The sequence below is a fragment of the Xiphophorus maculatus genome, chromosome 3 (assembly GCF_002775205.1).
Source record: "Xiphophorus maculatus strain JP 163 A chromosome 3, X_maculatus-5.0-male, whole genome shotgun sequence".
Lineage (NCBI taxonomy): Eukaryota > Metazoa > Chordata > Actinopteri > Cyprinodontiformes > Poeciliidae > Xiphophorus > Xiphophorus maculatus.
Window position 1 is genome coordinate 25,551,950 of NC_036445.1, and position 21,090 is coordinate 25,573,039.

At 39.4% G+C, this 21,090-nt stretch overlaps 1 protein-coding gene across 2 annotated transcripts in view; it reads left to right on the forward strand.

Moving 5' to 3' along the window:
* znf236 (zinc finger protein 236) overlaps positions 1 to 21,090 on the forward strand; it is a 57,595-nt gene that overhangs the window by 32,329 nt on the left and 4,176 nt on the right. For both annotated transcript variants that reach the window (XM_023330738.1, XM_023330739.1), the window contains exons 22-31: positions 651 to 1,088; positions 2,744 to 2,880; positions 6,370 to 6,598; positions 6,684 to 6,839; positions 8,451 to 8,609; positions 10,512 to 10,669; positions 12,119 to 12,247; positions 12,478 to 12,672; positions 14,193 to 14,322; positions 17,410 to 17,583. In XM_023330738.1, coding sequence (XP_023186506.1) covers positions 651 to 1,088; positions 2,744 to 2,880; positions 6,370 to 6,598; positions 6,684 to 6,839; positions 8,451 to 8,609; positions 10,512 to 10,669; positions 12,119 to 12,247; positions 12,478 to 12,672; positions 14,193 to 14,322; positions 17,410 to 17,583 — 1,905 coding nt within the window. The remainder of the gene's footprint in view (positions 1 to 650; positions 1,089 to 2,743; positions 2,881 to 6,369; positions 6,599 to 6,683; positions 6,840 to 8,450; positions 8,610 to 10,511; positions 10,670 to 12,118; positions 12,248 to 12,477; positions 12,673 to 14,192; positions 14,323 to 17,409; positions 17,584 to 21,090) is intronic.

Sequence of the window (21,090 nt, forward strand, 5' to 3'; positions counted from 1 at the left end):
AACACCAGTAAGGTGTACGTAGCAGGGGAACAATGCATTAAAAATGATTAGACATAATTATGCAGCATTTTAAGGTTGAAGCTGATTCTAGCCAATTCTGAATTATCTTTAAAAAATGCAAACGGTAACAGAATGTTTTTTACTATGCCACACATAAATAAATTTTTTTTAGTTTTTTATTTAAATAACCAACAATTTCTTGGTGCATCTCTCAAAGGCTTTTTACACATACAGAATAGCTTCACCAGTGAAATTCTGAATAATCAACATTTTATTTTAAAGCATTGTTTTCAATGAAAGAAATGGGCCTGACTATCACAATGTGTTTTACTCACGCTCTAATCAATAGCTTAAGGTGTATAACTTCATCCTTTGGGCAGTACTTGGTGTTTGGATTGTTAAATACAATATTTCAAATATTGTAGTTAAAATTGAAGTCAAAAGCAGAAATCCATCAAAGTGCCGAAGCCATTGTCTTCAGCAGACTCCCAAAACAAAGGTTGTTCTTGTAATTTTCAGGTTGCAAAATATTTTCAACTTTTACAAAAGGTGAGCAGTACAAAGGAAAAATGAAGTCTTTTCACAGACGTTTGATTTCAAAGAAGCAAACTCGTTTTTGAGCAGCGATTTGATTTGCATTATTTTGGCAGGTCAGAAACTGTTCAGCTGTCACATGTGCAACACCTCCTTCTCCACGAAGGGCAGCCTGAAGGTGCACATGCGCCTCCACACGGGCTCCAAGCCCTTCAAGTGTCCCTTCTGCGAACTGCGCTTCAGAACCTCGGGCCACCGCAAAACCCACATCCAGTGCCACTTCCGGCCCAACAGCGACAGCCGCAAATCCAAGCGCTCCTCCGCCGGCCACTCCAGACACAGCCAGGACTCAGGAACCAGGCAGACCGGGGGCTCCGGTCAGAGCCAGCAACAGGCAGCTTCGGAGCCGCTTCAGCCTGTGGGTCTGCTGCAGGCGCCCAACTCTGACCCCAGCATTTACCTTCCGGCCAGTCAGGTTTTGAGCGGGCAGTTCGACCAGAACCTGCTGCAGCCAGGCCTTGTAAGCCAGGCCATCCTGCCAGCCTCTATGTCAGGTGGGTGTTGTTGATAACAACTGAACAATGAAATGCATTTTGTTGAAGGAAAATGCTTTGCAGAGCAGATATAAAGCACTTAATGTGGAATTTGTTACAAAGAATTGATTTTATCCACTTAAGCATGGCATCTTAGCTAGGGGCGATATGTTGCATTATCCTGAAGAGTCACTTTTATATTGTGCATCTCTACTCTGTGATATGCGGCTCATAATTAATGCTCTAAAGGCGCTGTGTGAACACACAAATCTTGCCAAGTATTTTTAGTCTGATTTGTAGTACACTTGAAAAAAGACAAAACTAACTTGCAAGTAACTTTTCAGCAAATATAGAGGTTTGTTTTAAGTCAATTATTCCTTAATATTGATTTTAAAAAATAATAATAGTTCCACTGGCAGATTTTATTCTACATATAACACATCTTTGAAATATTATTAATGGACAAAATCTTTCAGTGGAACTAGCATTTCTAAAATTGATGTTAAGGAATTATTAACTTAAAACAAGCTCTTATGAAAACCTGGAAGTTAGTTTTGTCTTAAATTAGCGCCATACGTAAAAAAATAAAATAAAATTGTTCTGCTAGCGTATTTTATTTCACTTATAACAAAACATATTTCCCATGTCATAAGTAGAAACAATTCTGTCAGTGCAACCACGTTTATTTTAATCAATATTAAGGAATTATTGACTTAAAACAGGCTCCGAAATATTGATGAAAAGTTACTTGTAAGTCAGTTTTGTCTTATTTGAGTTGCAGTAAGATATTTTCTATTTGCACTAGAAACTAGACCAAAAATGCTTGGTAAGATTTTGTGTTTTTGCAGTGTAGGTGAAATTCTGAAAAATATCGTCATCATCTCTCTGTCGGTGGGAAGTTTTATGGCAGCATCTGTGCTGTTACTCAGACCATATGATTCATGTCACGTTTCAGACCCAGGAGGACGAAGCTGTTCCACCACCGAGCGCCACTTTCTTTGCCTTATCATTTAAATTCACAGACAGCTTTTGAATGTTTCCAGCCTAAATCTAATCAGAGAACCTTCAAAGATCCTTTGTTATGTTTGTCCTCAGCTTGAATGCATGTCTGACTAAGCGAAAGCTCTTTGGAACTAAATAAAAGCTAGAAGTCTGAGAATAGTGCTTTAAAATACTGTTGTTAGTTTATAAATCACTGAACGGCTTAGCACCACAATACATTAAAGATTTGTTGTTGCTGTATCAACCTTCCAGACCCCTCAGGTCTTCTGGTTCTGGTTCTGCTCTGCATCCCCAGAACCAGAACCAAACGAGGAGAAGCAGCATTCAGCTTCTATGCACCACAAGTCTGGAACAAACTTCCAGAAAACTGAAACACTGAGTGCCTTTAAATCTCGACTAAAAACCCACCTGTTTAGAGTTGTATTTAAAACGTAATCAATTCCGAATTTAATGATGGCGCTTGACTTAATGTCACGTTTTGATTGTTGATTCTGTGTTGCATGACTTTGTATTTTTGTGTTTATGAGGTAAAGCACTTTGAAATGCCTTTCTGCCAAAATGTGCTATACAAATTCAAATTTGATTTGAATTTGATAACAGGCTTTCACAGTCTCAAGGAGGAACACCGTAAACCTTTCCAACCTTGTAAAGTCGTACCTGTGTACGTGTTTCAGCTGCGGGAGACCTCACCGTTTCTCTCCCAGACGGCCTGACCACGCTGGATGGCATCCACCTCCAGCTGACCCCGGCCAGCCTGGTGTGCCCCAACGTGCAGATTTCTGGCATCGACACGGGCAACATCACTCTCCAGGTGAAACCGCATGTGCTGTCCCACAGACCTACAGCAGGCAAACAAATGTTGCTCAGCAGCAATTTATTTTGGTAGAACGTGTAGCTTCTGCTTAGTAAAAAGGTTTTGTTTTGAAAAGTCTTGCTCTTCTGCAGTGATTTTGATTATTTATGTTGGGTTTTTTTTTTTGTGACAAGTGCACCCTAAGAGTTTTGTTCAGTCAGTTTAGGAAAGTGATTAAAGTTTTGTTTTATTTACAGAACACTTGCACATCAGAAATGGAATCCATTCAGATTCATACACTGCAGAAAATTTGTATTTTTATATTGATACGCCTCAATGGCTGGGGAAATAAAAACCTCATGTACTAAATAGAAAGGATTTTTGAGAGTTTGGACCCCTGGTATTCATGGGGTTAGAGGACATGACCGTCCTGAAATCTAATAACATTTGTAGCAAAAAAATACGTCTAACACCAATGTGTTAGACATCAATACTGCATTGGGCTAATCTGTTGATTCTGTTTTGTATAAACTGATTAATATTTGGATAGCGAAAGGTGCTTAATAGGAGATTTTTATTAATTTTTTTACAGAATTTGAACAGATTGAAGCTAAAACTATGACGAGTTCTGAGTAGAACATATATACATTTTTTTTTTAATCTTAAATGGCATCCACCTCCAGCAAAAACAAAATATTTCTTTTTGTACAGTTTCGGCTTAATTAATGCTTTATTGATTTTTTTTCTTTGTGTCTGCATACACCAGTTAGTGATAAATCGATTGCTACTCCAGCTGACGATTATTTCAGCAATCTCGATTAATTCGATTCAACGTTTCAGCTCGAAAAATATACTTTAAAAAATGTACTTTTTTGTGTGTGGTAGTTTAATATATTGTTTAAAACCTTTATCTGTTTTACATTTAGTTAGCAAATTACATCATTTTTTTAAATATTATTTAATGTACCAGCTCTACATAAGGTGTAGAGGAATGTAAAGTATGCCTCTTTACATTCTCACATCGTCTGTAGAGCTTTTGAGGACACTGTCACTCATACACGAGCAAAGTTTTCATAATATGCCTCTCTATATGTCACCACTCAGGATGATGTGGGGGACGTAAGATGGTAAGGCAGACAAACGAAAGCAGACAGAAGGGACGTGCTTGTGAATTAATACGAGACTTGAGCGGACACGTCGGAAAAGTAAACTTGTTAGCTGCGTTCATTGGTTTAAAAGTGGAAACTTTGTCTCAAGACGGAAATAGGGATGCACCGATTCACTTTTTTCACTTCTGATACCGATATCAGATTTTTAAACACATAATGTTTCAAATGTATTTGCTAACTCTGCACCAGTGGAGCACACTTAAATACACAAACAGCTTCATAAGTTTTGGTCAAACATGTAAAAACAGCTTTAAACTGTTCAGTCAGTGCAACACGGAGGACAACAGCCAATGTAAAATAAATAATAAGGAAACTGAAACGGACACAAATAGTAGGTTGACTACCTTGGTCAAATCTGTAAAGAAAACCTTGAACAAACCTTCTTTCAAACGGTTCAGAAAGAAATTCTGAATATAATGTAGAATAAATAATAAAGCATGACATCGCTCAGAGCACAAAGCATAGAATTAGACTGAATAGATCTTCCTTTATGGATCGGGCACATTGTCACCAATACCCGAGCTAGAATTTGTTTTCAATATCGAGACCAATACAGATATTAATATATCGGACCGATGGAGCTCTACCTGGAAACAGGCTCAAGATTGAAAAAAAAAAAAAAACTTTCTTTATTTTGTTTTATGTTGTAATTACAACGAACGATCGTCTAATGCTTTGATTTTTGAGACTGGTTGGTTTTAAGGCGGTGGTTATTCACCACCATCTCAAGCGACAGTTTAAAACATTTAAACCTACTATTAGATGTTTTCACAAGTAGGAAAGAAGATTTGCTACATAGTGAAGATGTGAACCAAAAGCTTTACCCAAACAGATACTTAAGGCGTAAATAACTAATAAACACAACTTTATACATATTCATGTTTTTTTTTGTTTTTATTTTGAAAGAGATAAAGTAAATTGTATGATATATTTCATGTGCTGAAATAGGTCCAAATTATTGGTTTAGTCATTTCAAATCACCTTAAAACTTTCTTGGAGTTGTGACCTTTCGGGATGCTCATGTTATGGCTCGCCATTTCCTGTGATTGTAACCAACGTTGCGCAGCTTTTTATAGCTGATTACAAATAATAGAAATTCTACATTGCAATATACTGTATTTGTTTCTTTCTAAAGGGTGTTATACTGTATGTATATATATATATATTATTCTTAATCCTCTCAAAAACCATTTAGCCTATTAAGAGTCCCAACGTAGCTTGGTGCGTCACAACCCCTTCCTGTACTTCCCTTTTATACAGAGGAGACAAAAAGCGCTCCGGTCACAAACCGGAGCGCTTTTTTTCATTGACGTAATTTTTGTTGGTTCTTCACTTGGAATTCAAATGCTAAAAAAGACCATTAGGCATGACTCATTTTGTGCTCGAAATACACATTTTTAAAGCCGTGCGCAAGAGGAGCAAGGTTATGCGTCTGTCTTTCTCCGGCTGTTGTTAAAATCGAAAAAAAAAAGAAGGAGAAAACCTGAAAAAGAAACATGTGCTCACGCTTTATTTACACTTAAATGTACCCGCCCTGCAGCTGCATCAAACACTGCAGGTTGCTGGTAATAACACAAGGTAGTACATTCAATTTCCGATGTGGGATTTGTTTCTGGGTATAAAACCCTCAACACAGAGCTGCATGTCACTTTTAGCTGTTGATATAGTCTTTGAAGACTCACATCTGATTCTTCAGTGACTTTGAAGGGTAAAGCACTTGGCTTTAGTGGAAAAAGGTCTTGAGATTGACTTTTTTAGCTGTCTCAGATATTTGCTGATTTAATAAAATCATTAAAAAGTTTTTTTTTTCTTTAAACCGTAACTGAATTTGAGCTTCTACAGAACAGGGGATGAAGACAAAGACTGTGTGTAATGACATGTTGCTGTAACTCAACAGCGGGTCCAAGCATCAACTATCTTAATGGTTAAGATAGTTGATGTTCATGCAAATTTTCCACCATATGGAGCAACTCTGGATTAAGATTTAGCAATTGTTTCTATTTAAAGTAGAAGGTCTTAATTTTGTCACACTACAGAACGTGATCAAAGTTATAAAATGAGGTAGGAAAACACCTCTTACAAGCTTCAATGTATTTTATTCACGTTTTTTGAAATGGGCGGGAAAGCGATACTCGCTGTTAATGTAGAAAAAATCTGATTACTCAATCAATGACTGTTAAAACTTGTGTATAGTGTTGTCCAGATACCTAAAGGTTCTAAAGAATAATCCCAGAAACAAAAAGAAAATTGCTTACTTTTGACAGAAATGAATCTGTTAGTGCTGAGACCAACAGTGGTTGTTACCCCCGGTAACGTGAGGTGATGGTTTCCCACGCAGATCGACCCCGCCCTCCTCCAGCAGACCTTACAGCAGGGCCTGCTCTCTCAACCCCTGAGCGTCGACACCAGCCTGGTCTCTCACTCCGCCAACCAGCTCATGTCGACCTCCGACCCTTCGGTGTCTGCCAACGTCGTCATCCACCCTCTGACCAGCCTGTCCTTGCAGCCGCCCACCATCTCCTCCCCCCAGGTCTCTATGGCCGGACTGCCTGAGCAGGACGTCACGGGTAAAAGCTAGTAAAAAAAATCTAATCGTATGTCGTTTCATTTTTGAGCTGAGTGACAATCTGTGCTTGAACGTGCTTCGCGTAGGCCCCCAGGACCTGAACCACGTCATGAGCAACGCTGGGCTCGTGGCGGGAGCCAACAGCAGCCAGGAGATCACTCTGACCATCAACAACTCCAGCCTCACGCAGGCCCTCGCTCAGGTCCAGGCTCAGGCCTCGGCGGCCACGCTCACCATATCAGGTATGAGCCGTCAGCCGCGGGGTCGCTAGAGTTCTCACGAGCTAATTCTGCTCCAGACAAAAATAGCAAGCAAGCCTGGACTAAAAAAAAACAACAAAAACATTCCATACAGAGTGTTTTTTTTGTTTTGTTTTTATTTTCATTTCCTTTCTCAGCCAAAACACACTGGTGGGAAATGAGAGAAAAAACCCCAGTCTTGTCTTTCCGATGGTATTTGCTTCCCAGAATTGAATAAAAAGCAACAGAAACTGAGTTTTGAGCTGTTTTTTCCCTCCTTCTCTACTCATCTTTGATGTTCTTCACTGGCTTTCTCTTACCTGGAGGTATACATCTTCTATCAATGAAGTGAAAACATCTGTCTCCTGTCTCTGTTCCCTCTTCGTGCAGATAGAATCTCCTTGAATGAGATAAATCATATCCTGTGGGCGCTATTGAGCGTCTCTTATTCAGCCTTCTGATTTATTTTTGCGCGACTCTAATCTTTCAAACTAAGATGTTTCATCTTCATCCTTTTTGCCGTGCGTTTTCTTTAAGGAATACAGAAGAGTTTAGAGAAAATTCTGTTTTCTGATTAGTCTGAACTATTGCTAGGAATAATCAATAAATTATTGATTTATAATAAACATATTCCGTTTTCTCTTTTTTTTTGTTTAATACATGTTTTTCCTAAAAGCAAAGAAACAAAAAGAAAATCAGGTCATGCTGTATTGTGGTTAGGTCTGGTTAGCGTGAATATGCAGTTAATGGATTGATTTTCATCCAGTTTTCTGCAAGAGTTAATAATTCATAAGCAAGTTTTCACTGAGGCTCTTTTAAGGTTTATATACTTTAGGGGACGGTGATATGGAGTTAAAATTTTAGGGTACTACTGTGATAATGATATAGGCCATGTTAAAAAAAATGATCACCAATTTTTTACTTTAACTGTTTGACAGCGTTCAGAGTGCCACAAACACAGATTTTTTTTTTTGAAAATCATTTGAAATAGGCTTGTTCACTATGTCATTTATTTTTTTTTAAAAAAGTGCAATTTGTATCACTAAACTCCACACAGAAACTGGATTTAATCACATTTTCAAATGAACTGATATTTAAAGATACTTTTTTGGAACAAACAATAGGGCAAATACCAAAAACAGCATTTCTGATCATACAGCAAGCATTGTTTTTTATTTACCGTTAACTGAAACTTATGACAGCGATGAATCAAAATAGTGCACGATAAATGATAAACGATGCATTAAATGTCCATCCCTGACACACAGCGATTTTAAATTGACGTTTGGTATCACTGTCAATTTAACATTTGCCAATGTATTGCAAAGGAATCCTGTATTTGTAGTGAGGAAGTGCAATACTTTTGTGAAGTGACGCAAAAAATAATAATGATAAAAATCACCACGTGTCCCATATTAGGCCCAGTAGTATGAAGCTGAAGACCGCAGTGCAAGAAACAAAATGTTGCCCCACCGTCTGGAATAAATACATTTACATTAAATGGTTTTAAATTGGACCTGGGCGTGCATGCAGAACAAACACCTAAAGCTGTCTTTGTTCAGAATTATATAACAATAATTTGCAATTGCAGTATTTTCCCAAATATCTTGGCAGGTCAAGATCTGCTCCCCCAGCACGGCAGTTCCAACGGCGCAGAGATAAACGGCGGCATCAGGCTGGCCTCGCCACTCAGCAGCCAACCCACCAGCGCAACCATGACCATCACCAACGACCACCTTCTACCTCAGAGCCCAGCCAACACCGGGATGGCAGGTAAGCTCTTTTTATTAATAATAATAATAATAATAATAATAATAATAATAATAATAATAATAATAAAGACTTTAGAGTACGTTTCAAACTTTGTGCGAGGATATTCTTTGAGCAGTGCCACCTTATGAGAGATTCAATTCCCTCCAGATATGTTTTGAACAATCAGCATACAATACACAATTCAGAAGAAAATATGAGTTACAGCAACACTTAATTTCTCTCTGGGGTCAGTAAAAGTATTTTTGAATTTGAATTAAACTGAATAAACTCAACGTTCAGACATTGGAATGTGTGTAACTGAGTTCTATATTTGCATGTATAAATTATATTTTTTTTCTGTAAAGAACCTCAACACAACCTTTTTTTTTTTTACTTTTTTTATTATTTCAAGCTGAATTGAAGGTTTTAATTAAATTTGATTAATTAATCAAATCAATTCATTCATTTGAAAAGAAAATATAAAGAGGTGACAGCTGAGCTGAGTTTGAAGGGAGGAAATAAAGGTTTGGCAGATGTTGCTGTAGGGGAAATTGATTGAGGTTGCCACCTTACATTTGCCTGATTTGCTTGTCACCTAAAGACGTAATCAAATTTCTATGCTAATATCTCTCTTTATCAATTACTTTCCTCTCTCAGCTCAAGTGGGGGAACAAAACAACTTCCCCCAGACACTGAGAGTATCTCGTCTTTTGTTGATTAGACGGAAGCCGTGTTATCGCTCTGTATGCAAATATGGTTCTGACAGCTCTGTGACCGGGGAACAGTTCTGTGCCAGGCTTATTTATTCAGTTCAAATCACAGTGGAAAAATGACAAGGGCTCCTCTGTGACCAGAGCAATTTAGCACCTTTTGGTTGGAGACAAAAGCAGCAGAAGAGCCTGAATTATTGACAGGTTGGGGACATAAGAGCAAAATGGGCAGATATTTTTTGTCATTACAAAGAAAACAACAAAAAAAAAACTCTTACCGCAACATGTCCAACGCTCGGCCCACATTGTTGTTAACATTTTGGAAATTTTACAGTTTAACATGGAGGATTGTGTCTGAAACAATGAAATGATCTCTTATTTTGGAACCCTTCTGGTTGCATAAGCTGTTATCTATAATGGCCAAGTCAAGCAAAAGGAAGATTGGATGTTGTAAATGCAGAGCCTTACGAAGCCCTTTGCCCCCTTTGAATGGCACTTTTTGTTGCTGAAAATGTCCTATATAAATAAAATTAGCTTACCTTTGACGGTTTTCACATTGCAACCACACACATTCACGGTATCCTATTTGAATTTATGCGACAGAACAACATGAATCAGTACAAACCTGTAAAGTAGAAGGAAAAGGTTGATTTGCAAATTCAAGTCTAAAAAATGCAGCATAGCCCCTTTACCTTTGCTAGCTAGAAAGGGTAAGAGTGGACGATATGGCTAGCCGGCAACAGAAAATGCTAGCTAGCTTACCCCTTATGGCGTTTTACATCCATAAGGGTACGTCCAAATGTCTCGCCTCTCGGCTGGACAACTTTTGTCTTTGACACCGGCGCACTTCTGTTGCCATTCCATACGAAGCTGCTTTCATTCAACACTAGAAAGCTTGACGCTATGTTGATTAAGACAGTAGAGAGCCACACTGAGTGTGCTGCCAAGAGCTACAAACAAACCCCAGAAATGTCAAATAGTTTAGATCCCACACCTTAGAAAGATTTTAAAAATAATCCTTACAGCTGCATTCAGTCTGACAGAGCTTAAGGTGTTTTACAAGTACTGTCAAAAAAAAATGTACGGAATTGGTCATCATGCCCAAAACCACTTTGCAGCTGTTATTGCAGTGCAGCATTTGTCATCTGAACTGTGTTTTTACATGCGATGGTAAGTGAGTCGCTCATTTTCCCCTCTGTGCCATTTCTTCCAGTAACCAGTTTGGCTCCCAGCACCACTTTGTCCCATACTGCTGCGTCCAAGAGCTTGGTGATGTCAACAGGGGGTGTGGCCAGCGACGGCACCGTCACCCTGACCCTCACAGACGCTCAGGGCATGCTGGATGGTGTCACTCTAAACCTCAGTGCACAGGTAAAAGGGACATGAACCGTACTTGTGTGTATTTGTAGAGATGTTCTCTTCCAGGGTTCCTGGGTTTTGATTCAATCTAAATATCTGAATTTAAACATTCTCAGATGTCGGTATTTTCTGATTTAAAAGGATTTTTCTTGAAAGTTGAGTGTTGGTTATGTTCTCGGGTATGACGTAATCAGAGTAATACAAACACTTTGTTATTCTGCTGTAATTTGTGTCCAAATCTTCTCCTGCATCTCCATTTACAAACTGATGACATGATTTGCATCAGAATGATTCTTTGATGCATACATTTAAATTTTTGCTTCCATTAAAGCTGCTGAATCTGAACTTGAGCTTATGAATATATAACGCCTGTTCTCTGATTAGCCTGAGCGAGTGTCTCACTATGCATGGTCTTCTCGAAAGCTTAGATGTGATTAACTCAGAAAGGGCATGGATTTCTTCAACTCCCTTAGCTGAGGGCAGAACAAGCAGCGAGGTTGTTTAGAAGGATCTAATCTAAGGTCAGCCTCCTTCAAAGGTTCAAAAGGAAAACAAGATAGAACTTCTCAAACAGTAGCAAGGTCCCACACACAGCTTTTCTGTGTCCTGAATTTGATTTTGAACCAGTGTCGTGTGCTTCCTTCAGAAGAATCTCAAACGCCAAAACTGTTTTCCTCCGGGATGAACCATGACCAGTAGTGAAACCGAAGACAAAGAAACAGGAAGCAAGGCAGTGAATATGGGCCGCAGAGGCGTCCAAGGCTTTTACCGTCTAGCTAGTGGCTTCTTCTTCCATGTTGTTCAACACCTTGAACAGATGGAAACGGATGTTGGCTCTCACTGATATTCAGCGGGACGAGAACCAAACCTGTTCTGAAATGAATGTTCTTTCTGGGTTACCCTGTCACTTCCATGCGTACTGTTAGAAGATGGTGTGAGAGTCTGCGCACCAGCTTTCAAACTTCTTCCACTTTTTGCCCATACAGGAAAGGATGTTGCTGTAATTTCTTCTGATAAAGATGGCATCTGTCTTTAGCCATGAGACTCTGTCCCTTAACAATCCAGCGAGAACTTTTCAGTCTCCCTTGCCTGTGGTAGCTTCTTCCTGTCAAACTGAGCCTTTATAACCTCTAGCTGGTGAAGGAATGCTCCACCTTGTTGGCCAGAGAATGTTGGGGTCATTGGATTGGAGTGTCCTAGGCCTTTTAGGGACTTTTATTAGTCATTAGCGCTGTTAGTGGAGCTGCCATTGCCAGTCGTCAGTCTGGCTCATTGGCCGAAGTATGATACCCGATCCAGAAATTACATCACCATCAGGTCGGATTGTGATTTTGGATTGAATTTATGCTGTATCTAATTGTTAGTGATTTTAAAATCTGAGCAAGATTCAACCATTTCTATGAAGACATGGTTTGTTTTTTTAAATCAGATGCTTTACAAGTCTATCTTTCCCACATTTAGGGTCAGACGTTTCCTGGGGTACTAAATGAGACTGGTATACCGGGACAATCGTCCAATTCAAGCCAGCAGGTCTTACTGGTCAGCCACCATTCCCAATCCACGAATGGGGCATCTGACAATGGATATTTTGTAAGTATTGTTGTCCTGCGCACAATTTTTAAATGCATTCAATTTCATTAAATTGGATAACACTTGATTAAATTTATGGAATTTAGCTCCAAACTATAGAAAATCACAACATGAGTGTCATCAACATCAACAAAACCTTCAACAACGACTAGATGAGAGCCGATCCTTTTGGAGAATTTCCCAATGCAGTGATGAAATGTAAACTCTAATGCACTCTGTTATAAATCCAGAATCCTGCTGATGGGGGAAAAGGTGGGAAAGACTCCCAGTTGGACATGGAAAGCAGGAACCAGTGTTATTACTGCGACCAGCTGTGCGAGAACGCCAACGCGCTGCGGCGGCACTGCAAACAGGCTCACGGCAAGGACCGCTGCCACGTCTGCGGCGTCTGCAAAAAGGCTTTCAAGCGAGCTACACACCTCAAGGTCAGAACTGCGACGCACAATCGGCTGCTTACAATCGAGCGTGTCTTTCATTTAACGCAAAGACGCGGAAGAAGTGTTGAAGAATTGTTCCGACTCTGAAGATTTCTCTCCTGGTGACAAAACATTGAGCACAAGTGGCATTTTATTTCCACCGACCCTTCCTCTGTGGTGAAAGTGCTGACGGAGATGTGAGGGTGGAAGGAGGAGGACGCAGCTTAAAGTTCAGGCCCTTTCCCTCCCACGTGTCACTTCTGTTACGCAAAGGCCACAGAGCAACAGGTTTTTCTTTTTGCCTTTTGTAAATGTGTCCCAACAATTGGAGCTGCACTGATTTCTCACTATGACTAATGGAGCTGGGGTTGGGTGAATGTCACAGTCAGTGACTGAGCCCTTTTCCTCTTCTGGTCCCCTGGTTCCTCATTAGCCTCCATCTAAAACTTGGACGTATACTTTAGATGGTGGGAAGGATAAAACAGTGCTGCTGTTATTTGTCATGTTGTAATGCCGTGGGAAATCAATTGCTGTTTGATTTAGAGAAAATTGAAAACATGAATGGGATGTTTACTTTATTATTATTATTATTTTTTTACCTTGGTCGTTTTCTGCGCGAGCAGGTGGCGGAAGATGGATTTTGGGAATGTCAGCGGCCTGAAAAATGAGTAGCGCGTATTAAACCATTTCTCTGTGATAGATCATATCAGGCACTCAAATGTCCCAAGGGCACGGGTTCCAAGATATTGAATTACTTCGGATGTAACGTAAGGTTTTTGGAAGCGGCTTCATTTTTCGGAGATCTTTTCTGCAAGATTGATGACGCTTCTGTCCCAGTGTGACAATTGTTTACAGTCCTTATGTAGTAGCCGTAACAACTAGCTCAATTTCACATTATGTTGGCTCAACTTCATAATATTTTGCTGCTGGCAGTCGTCCCATCCTTCCCAATTTTAAATTCTGGATGCGGTCTCTGATAAATGTTTCTCTTTTTGGGGCGAGGAATGAATAAAGTTCAGTCCTAAAAACCAATTTTTCTTAATTTTTTCATAAGCACCGCTTTTTATTTATTTCTAGCTTAAAGACATAAGCCAGTCACAATAAGCAATTACAATTTCAATGTACAATTTCTATTCTGATGAGTAATAGTTTTTGAAGGGCAGTTTTGCTTAGCGATGCATCAAAATCCATTTTATTTATGGTTTGGATTCTAAGTGGTTTTTGTTTACATTTCATTTTTCATTTTATTTATTTTTGGAAATTTCAAATATCTCCCAGTTCCAGTGTTAAGTGTTCTTCACAAAATTAGAGTTCATTCATTCTAATGTTTGAGAGGCTTGCATAACAATGCCTCTATCAATATACTACTTGAAAACAACCTTGAAACAATTAAATGCAATAATTACCAGGACACTTTATTGTCCAATAAGATCTGCTATCACGACGTGCCTATGCAGACGCTTTAATTTTGACAGTTTAAACACAGTTTTGCAGGCACATACATTATGCGTTCATGATTTGGTCTGCAGGAACATGAGCGAGTGCACCAGCCGGGCCCCTCACCCAGCTCCCAGAAGCCCAGAGTCTTCAACTGTACGTCTTGTGCGAAGGCGTTCGCAAAGCGCAGCCAGCTGGAGAGACACAACCGAACACACACAGGTGGGAGGAAGTCGAAGTTTATTTTTCACTATGTAAGTCTATAAAATTCACTGTAATGCCAAATGTATTTAAGCAAGGTCCCTTGCTGTTTCAAGGGACCAGTGTACGAATTAAGTAAGGAGTGTGAAAAATCTGTACTGCTCTTCAGAGTTCAGCCTGGTAGAACATCTTATAAGGGCAGAGATTGCGCCTCAAGCTTTGTGGTCCAACATCAGAGTCTGACCTTAAAAATGCACTTCTAGAAAAATGCTCATAAAGCTCCTGTTGCTTTCCAGGAGGGTTCAGGCTTTAATGAGTACAACATCATATTCACCTACATGGATTAAGAATATGTATGATAAAAAGACATTCATTGTTGGGGGTGGGTGGAAAAGTCCTAAGAAATCCAGTGCAGAAAACTATTATGCTTAAAACATTGAAGTTTATAAACTTGAGCTTTTCTGCAAAACAGAATGGCCATTAAAAGTTTGGTTGAACTTTACAAAATGGGGGAAAAAATTACTTATTTGAAATAATTCCTATCATTTGTTTAGTGTGAAAGATGTAGCCAAGGAAACAATTTGGCGATGGTTTCATTTTTAGTTGCTCCGCTTCCAGTGTATTTATTGTGCCTCTAAAAAAAACATTTCAAACTTAGAATATTTCAAACAACTGCCTTGTTGTTGAGGCAGCAAATTAATTAGTGTGTGATTTATTTCAAATTAAAGATTAACTGTCTGTAATAACAATTTGCTGCTGCAGCAGCTTTTGAAGTGACATTACTGTCCCGCTTATCAAAAGCTAAATGATTTATTAGCTAAATAGTCTATCTAATGAGCATTTCCACCTTTTCAATGGGGCTTATTGAATTCGAGGTAAGGACACAGTAAACGCTTTAATGTATCCAGGATTTAATGACAGGAGTTTTAAAGTGATTACATTTTTTTTTTTATTTGTTCTGGAAAAACTTCTGATTAAGCTCTAATTCCCGTGCTTTTCATAGCAAAAATCTTAATGACGTTTTGGTCTCCAACAAAATCCCAAACGCCCCAGGTTCTTCTGGATACAGTGACGTAGTAGAGTGCTTTGTGGCCAGGACAGATTGATCTCTGTCTCGTTCCCCGACGACACCAAACAATAAAGACTTCATTTGTACCTTGGTCTGTTATGATGGAGTCTGCTGCAGAGCGCCTCAGTCAGTATTCTCACCGGGCAGATTCTGCGGCGCTGTTATGTTCAGTTTCGATCATGCTCAAGGTAAATCATTTCTAGCCACTCCGAACCTGATGTAAGGGACTGAGAGGTAAATGTGTAATTACAAATCTGAAGAAGACCTTCACCTTGTTGTCTGAGGATGCTTGAAAAGAGAGTGCGACTCAGGTGATCCTAGCTAATCATCTCCTTTATGCTGTAGTTAATTTGTATTTAAAAAATTAAAGCACAAAACTGCTTTAATTTGTGGGTGGATGATGGCTGGTGGTTCAGACACTTATTAGCAGTGAAGTAAATATATTTAATAATAATGTTCCCAACGTTTTTTCCTTTTGTACATGATTGAAAACTTGCGCGCTGCCTTTTTAAAATAATAACACTGGTGGATTATTCAGCTCATTGGAAATAACATAGTTTGTGTCGTTACTTTCTAAGACAGAGCAGCTAAATGGTTGAATTAGGAGCTGCTGGATATGTTGGAAAAGTGCAGTGGTGGTCACCGCTAACTAAAAACTTAGTCGCGCTAACACTGAAGCACTACACCAACAAGGTATTTGGCGCAAGCTAACATTAAGGAGCTAACTTGAATTTAAATTTTATCCGAACTTAAGCACCAAATTAATTTTGACATAGTCCTAGAATGCCCTTAAATATTGTATTTGTATCTACATCTTGTTCTCTATTGCCCCTGTTTTATTTTGGTGCTGTAATTTCTGGTTTGAAATGAGGTAAAAACAAACAAACAAACAAAAAACAACCAAGTAAATTAGCACTTTGGAAATTATCCTAAAAAAATTATTTAAGAGAAGCTAAGTTCGCTAAATGCTTTCAAAGTCAGCAAAAGTGCTAAATAAATTAGCTGTTAGCAGGTTAGCAGAGCTAATGTTTTGAGGGGATGCTAGATTAGCTATGAGCGTTAATAGCTAATTTGTGTACCTATTAACTTGCTTCAAAAACATTTAGCGCATTTAGTTTCTCCTCAATTAAATTTTCTGAATAAATTCTAACTACTTGAAGAACTCTGAGCAGTCAATAAACAAAACTTCAACACAGACAAACTTTTTTCAACTGAAGGTTCAGAAAACAACCAAGTAAATTAGCATTTTAACATTTATCTTGTGAAATGCATATATGAGACACTAAGTTCACTAAATGTTTTCAAAGTTAGCAAAAGCGCTAAACAAATTAGCTGTTAGCAGATTAGCCATAATGTGCTCACCACTGAAAAAGTGAAGTAAAATTTCACATTTCCAAACTCTCAGTAATTATAACTGACTTTAACATTGACACATAAGTTGTGACTGTGTGTAAATAATCATGCCTTTCAATTTTATTTTGTTAAACTAAAACCCTTTTTTGTTATTCCTAGTTATAAAAATTTATGCCAGACCGAAACATAAGATTTTCATAAAAATACATCGAAAAAAAACCCGTTGAAACATTTCACATCAACGCTATTTTGATGTTTAAGGAACCTTAAATGTGGACAGACATCTGTGGGGAAGGAACTGCTGTCTCATTAAAGCTTAATCCTAATAGCAAACTTCTTGGTGACTTATTGTTGACTTAATTATCCACTGAGATGGAGATCAGATTCACAAGTAAAGCACTTCTCAACAGCCTGCCAGTTTACAAAGTTTAAAAACAAGTTTTGCAATTAGAACGTTATGAGAACTTGGAATAAAAAGTGCTGACTGACATCTCAAACCCTACAGTAAAATTGTTTCTGTCTTACACTGTCACATATTCAATATTTTCACGGCCGACGAATTTAAACGCAGCGGCTTAATCGGACCGACTTGCAAATCAGCACGCTCCCCTCCCCGTTAAAAACATGTTTGATCATCTCTGATGACGACGATGCTTATTCACCTGGTGTCTGCGCGTCCGTTGCAGGCGAGCGGCCCTTTAAGTGCAGCCAGTGCGACAAGGCCTTCAACCAGAAGAGCGCTCTGCAGGTCCACATGGTCAAACATACGGGAAAGAAGCCCTTTAAGTGCGAGGTGTGCAGCATCAGCTTCACGCAGAAGAGCAACATGAAACACCACATGAAGAGATCCCACGGATACGGTGAGCAGCTGAATGAGCAACGGTGATGGAAAACTCAAACATTGTCCCTTTGTTTTCTTTTTGTTTACTCGGGTCCAGAGTTTTTCAGGGCGCTTTTTCATCTGCCGCAAAGCTTGTATCTGTTTGTTTGTCCTGTGGCCACAGTTCTCTAATATTCATCCCTGTTTACACTGAAAACCAGACGGGTCCTTTGAGCCCTTTTAGATGACAGAGTGGGGAAAAAAAGCGCACTCTGCGAACCACCGCCTCCTCTTGGAAGCGATTTCAATGGCGCTATCTCGAGGCTTCTATAAATCACAGAGCCGGGACGTTCTGCTGACAGACAAGTTCACCCATTGCTCATGTTAAGCCTCCTCTTCTGCCAAGACATGATTTATTTTTTTTTTACCTTCTCCTGACAGCGTAACAATTAAGATTAAGGCTGCGGGGGACCTTTTGTTAACCCGCATACGCATGATTATTGATCTCATGCGAGCATTCGGCCTCGGCATCTAACGCTTATTGAAGATGACTGGTGGCGTAGAGCGGAGATATACGTTCTATTTTTAAAGTAGTTTGACAAAGTGCTTCGCTCAGGGGCGCCGGGCGGAGTACGGTGCTGACAATTCAAAATGTCAAGTTAGAGCTGCAGTTGTTTAAAGTGACACCGATAATAAGGGGCCAGACTCCTCAAGGATTAGAAGATGCTGTTTTCAATTTTCCCAGGTTTTTTCCACAGGCATGGATGTCAGGATTTGCAGGGAGGTAAATAATGTTGCCTTGAAGAAAGCGCTTGTGCCCCTAACTCGTTAAACCTTTAATGCATGAATTATGGTCTTCCTCCATGTTTTAAATTTTTCTTTTTTTAGGCATGGAGGGAAGTTAGGAGCATTTCACAGGGTCATGCAGGACGGCACGCACTTACCACTCGAAATGCTGGTGATAAACAATTTAGCAATATCAAAGTTGGGTACAAAACATATAAGAATACATAATGACCACATGTATGAGCATTTTCTAAAAATGTTCACCACACTTTTCCCTCCCTCATCAGACCTAGAGATTTAAAGACAAGACTAATAAAAACATGCCACGTTTTGTTGGAGAAAATAGTTGTTTAAGTTTAAAGCAAATATACTGTATATCGACCCATCGAAATTAAACCGTCAGCCTCAAAGCAGGCCGAGATCAGAAGTAAAGCAGCCAAAAGCATTACCCTTCACTGGCAGCATTAAGAAACTAAAGGTCCATTATTGGACTGTTTTTGTTGATTAATAATTCCCCCTTTTTGTACACAGAGACCTAAATATGTTAGTTATTGTTCGGCTACAGGAAGTTAGCATGATCCATACGACATGCTGGCTCTCCATGAGCCTGTCTGCTACGCAGCAGCCAACAGTTTTTCCAACAGACCCTGTCAAACTTTTTATCCTCTTTCTGTAGTAGTACTGTCATCCAAAACGAAACTTTGGCAAAAACCTCAACGTTTTTGAGGCTGACAGTGAGCTGACAGCTCATATTTGTTACTTTATGTAAAAGGTCACGTTGCTGTCGTCCCGCTAAATCCTTAGCCCACCTGGATCCACAGGTCAGATGTCATCCCTCTATTAAACTGATTCCTCTGAACACAATATACGGTAACTCTTGTCAGGCTGAACACTCAGACGTTTTCCAGATGGATGGAGGAGGATGTGCCACAGTGAAACCGAGCACACAGCAAGTTAGATACATAGGAATAAATGCTGAGATGATGATTTTTAGATTTTTGTGATAATTTGCATATATTGTTTATGTTGCGCACCCTTAGTTAGGGTAACCAAATCGTGCTTTTTTTTTTTTAAGTATTAAAAGGAAACATTTTGTAACCAGATGTTTGCTTACACCTCATGAAAAAAGACGTAACTCAGACTTTGACCGTTTGGTCAGTTTGAATCGATGAAATATTTTCAATTTGCTAAATTTCAGAATGAGAGAAAGATTTGACTTTGAGCATTTTTATTACGTTCTTAAAATTCAGGAGTTTGTTTGGTTTTGGTGCGACCTGTACGTTACCAAGCGACAATGCCCCGCAATTCCAGCAATAATTGGCAAACCTTCTGCTTTCCCCCCACCCCTTTTTCATTTCACTTTGTGTCTAAAATTTTCCACACATTTTCCACTGATCCATTCCAAAGCCCTTAAAGTACCTTGAGTTGCGTCATTCTTACTGAGATTTGCACGTTTCTCCCTTGAAGCTTCTCACAGCTTGACTCTGCCAGACTTCGACAGCTAACTTCCTCAGTTTGCTCAAATCTTTCTTGTCATTTCATTGGAAAGGAGATTGTTCACAACAAAACAAAATATTGTTTCTTTGAGATTATTCACCAGTTTAATTGAAAAATTATTCTAGATATGATACAAATATATGTATATAAAAAAAAGATAACTGCAATAATACAAAGCACAGCATCTAAAGAGCAGTTTAGCATTTTAGCAGATGCTTACAGTCCTGTTAGCCTAAATGCAACAGTTGAGAAAGATTATGGAAGAGACGTTCCTGCTCCTGCAACAACACTGAAACAGATCCTGGACAGAAAATAGAGACAAAAGCCACAACGCAACAACATGAAGGCACAACCCAACTACAGAAACCCCACAATTCAACAACATAGAGCCACAATGCAATAAAGAAAAACTTACAACGCGACAACAAAAAGCCAGATTGTCTTGATTGGCCCTAATCGGTAATATCCCATCAACAGCACAGGTTATACTGGAGTCTGTTACCGAGTGAAGGACGGCTCAAAGTTAGCTTTCAGACTGCAAACAAGCAACACCTTCAGAAGCTAACAGGAAGGCTGAAGCCATTGTTGGCATGCTTAAAATGACTTTAACCCTTCTCAATGGGAAAATCTGCATTGGCATAGCAATAAATAGCTGTTTACATGTTTCCGTTCGTATTTTGGATTATTTATCTTTGAGCCACCACTCCACTCTTCAGATTCTCTGTCAGATTCACCTCAGAAACGCTGGGTGGACCTCTCCTAAATGTCAAACTATTTTCCAATTGGAAGAGCCGTGTTCCCTGCGTGGGGGTGGGGGTAATTTAGGGCTTAACTAAAGCAGCTCGTTGATTACAATCTTTTGTTTTCATCTCGTCCTTTAATCGTGGTCCGTCTTGTTCAGTCATTTTGTTGAAAGAGTCGCAGTCGGAGGAGCTCTGTCACTGCTGATGCATCATGCCACACCACCTTGATTTGCATTGATCTCTTTCTTTGGCTCTTTTTGATTCCTGTTTGGATTTAAGGTGCCGTATGTCTGATGAAGCAACGCAGCCCCCTAACGCACCTGACTCTTCTCTCAGTTTCCCAGAGGGAGTGGTGGCTTTCTTCTTTCAAAGGCCTTTTCTTGAATCGAAGCCGATGTGACTTCACTTGGAACTTTGATTTTGTTTCTTCTCTGCAAAGCTTGGCGTGTGGATCACACATTGCGACACGTCAGAATACACACGGGAGACTCTGCCACTGTCTCAGCCCGTCCCCGTCTCTG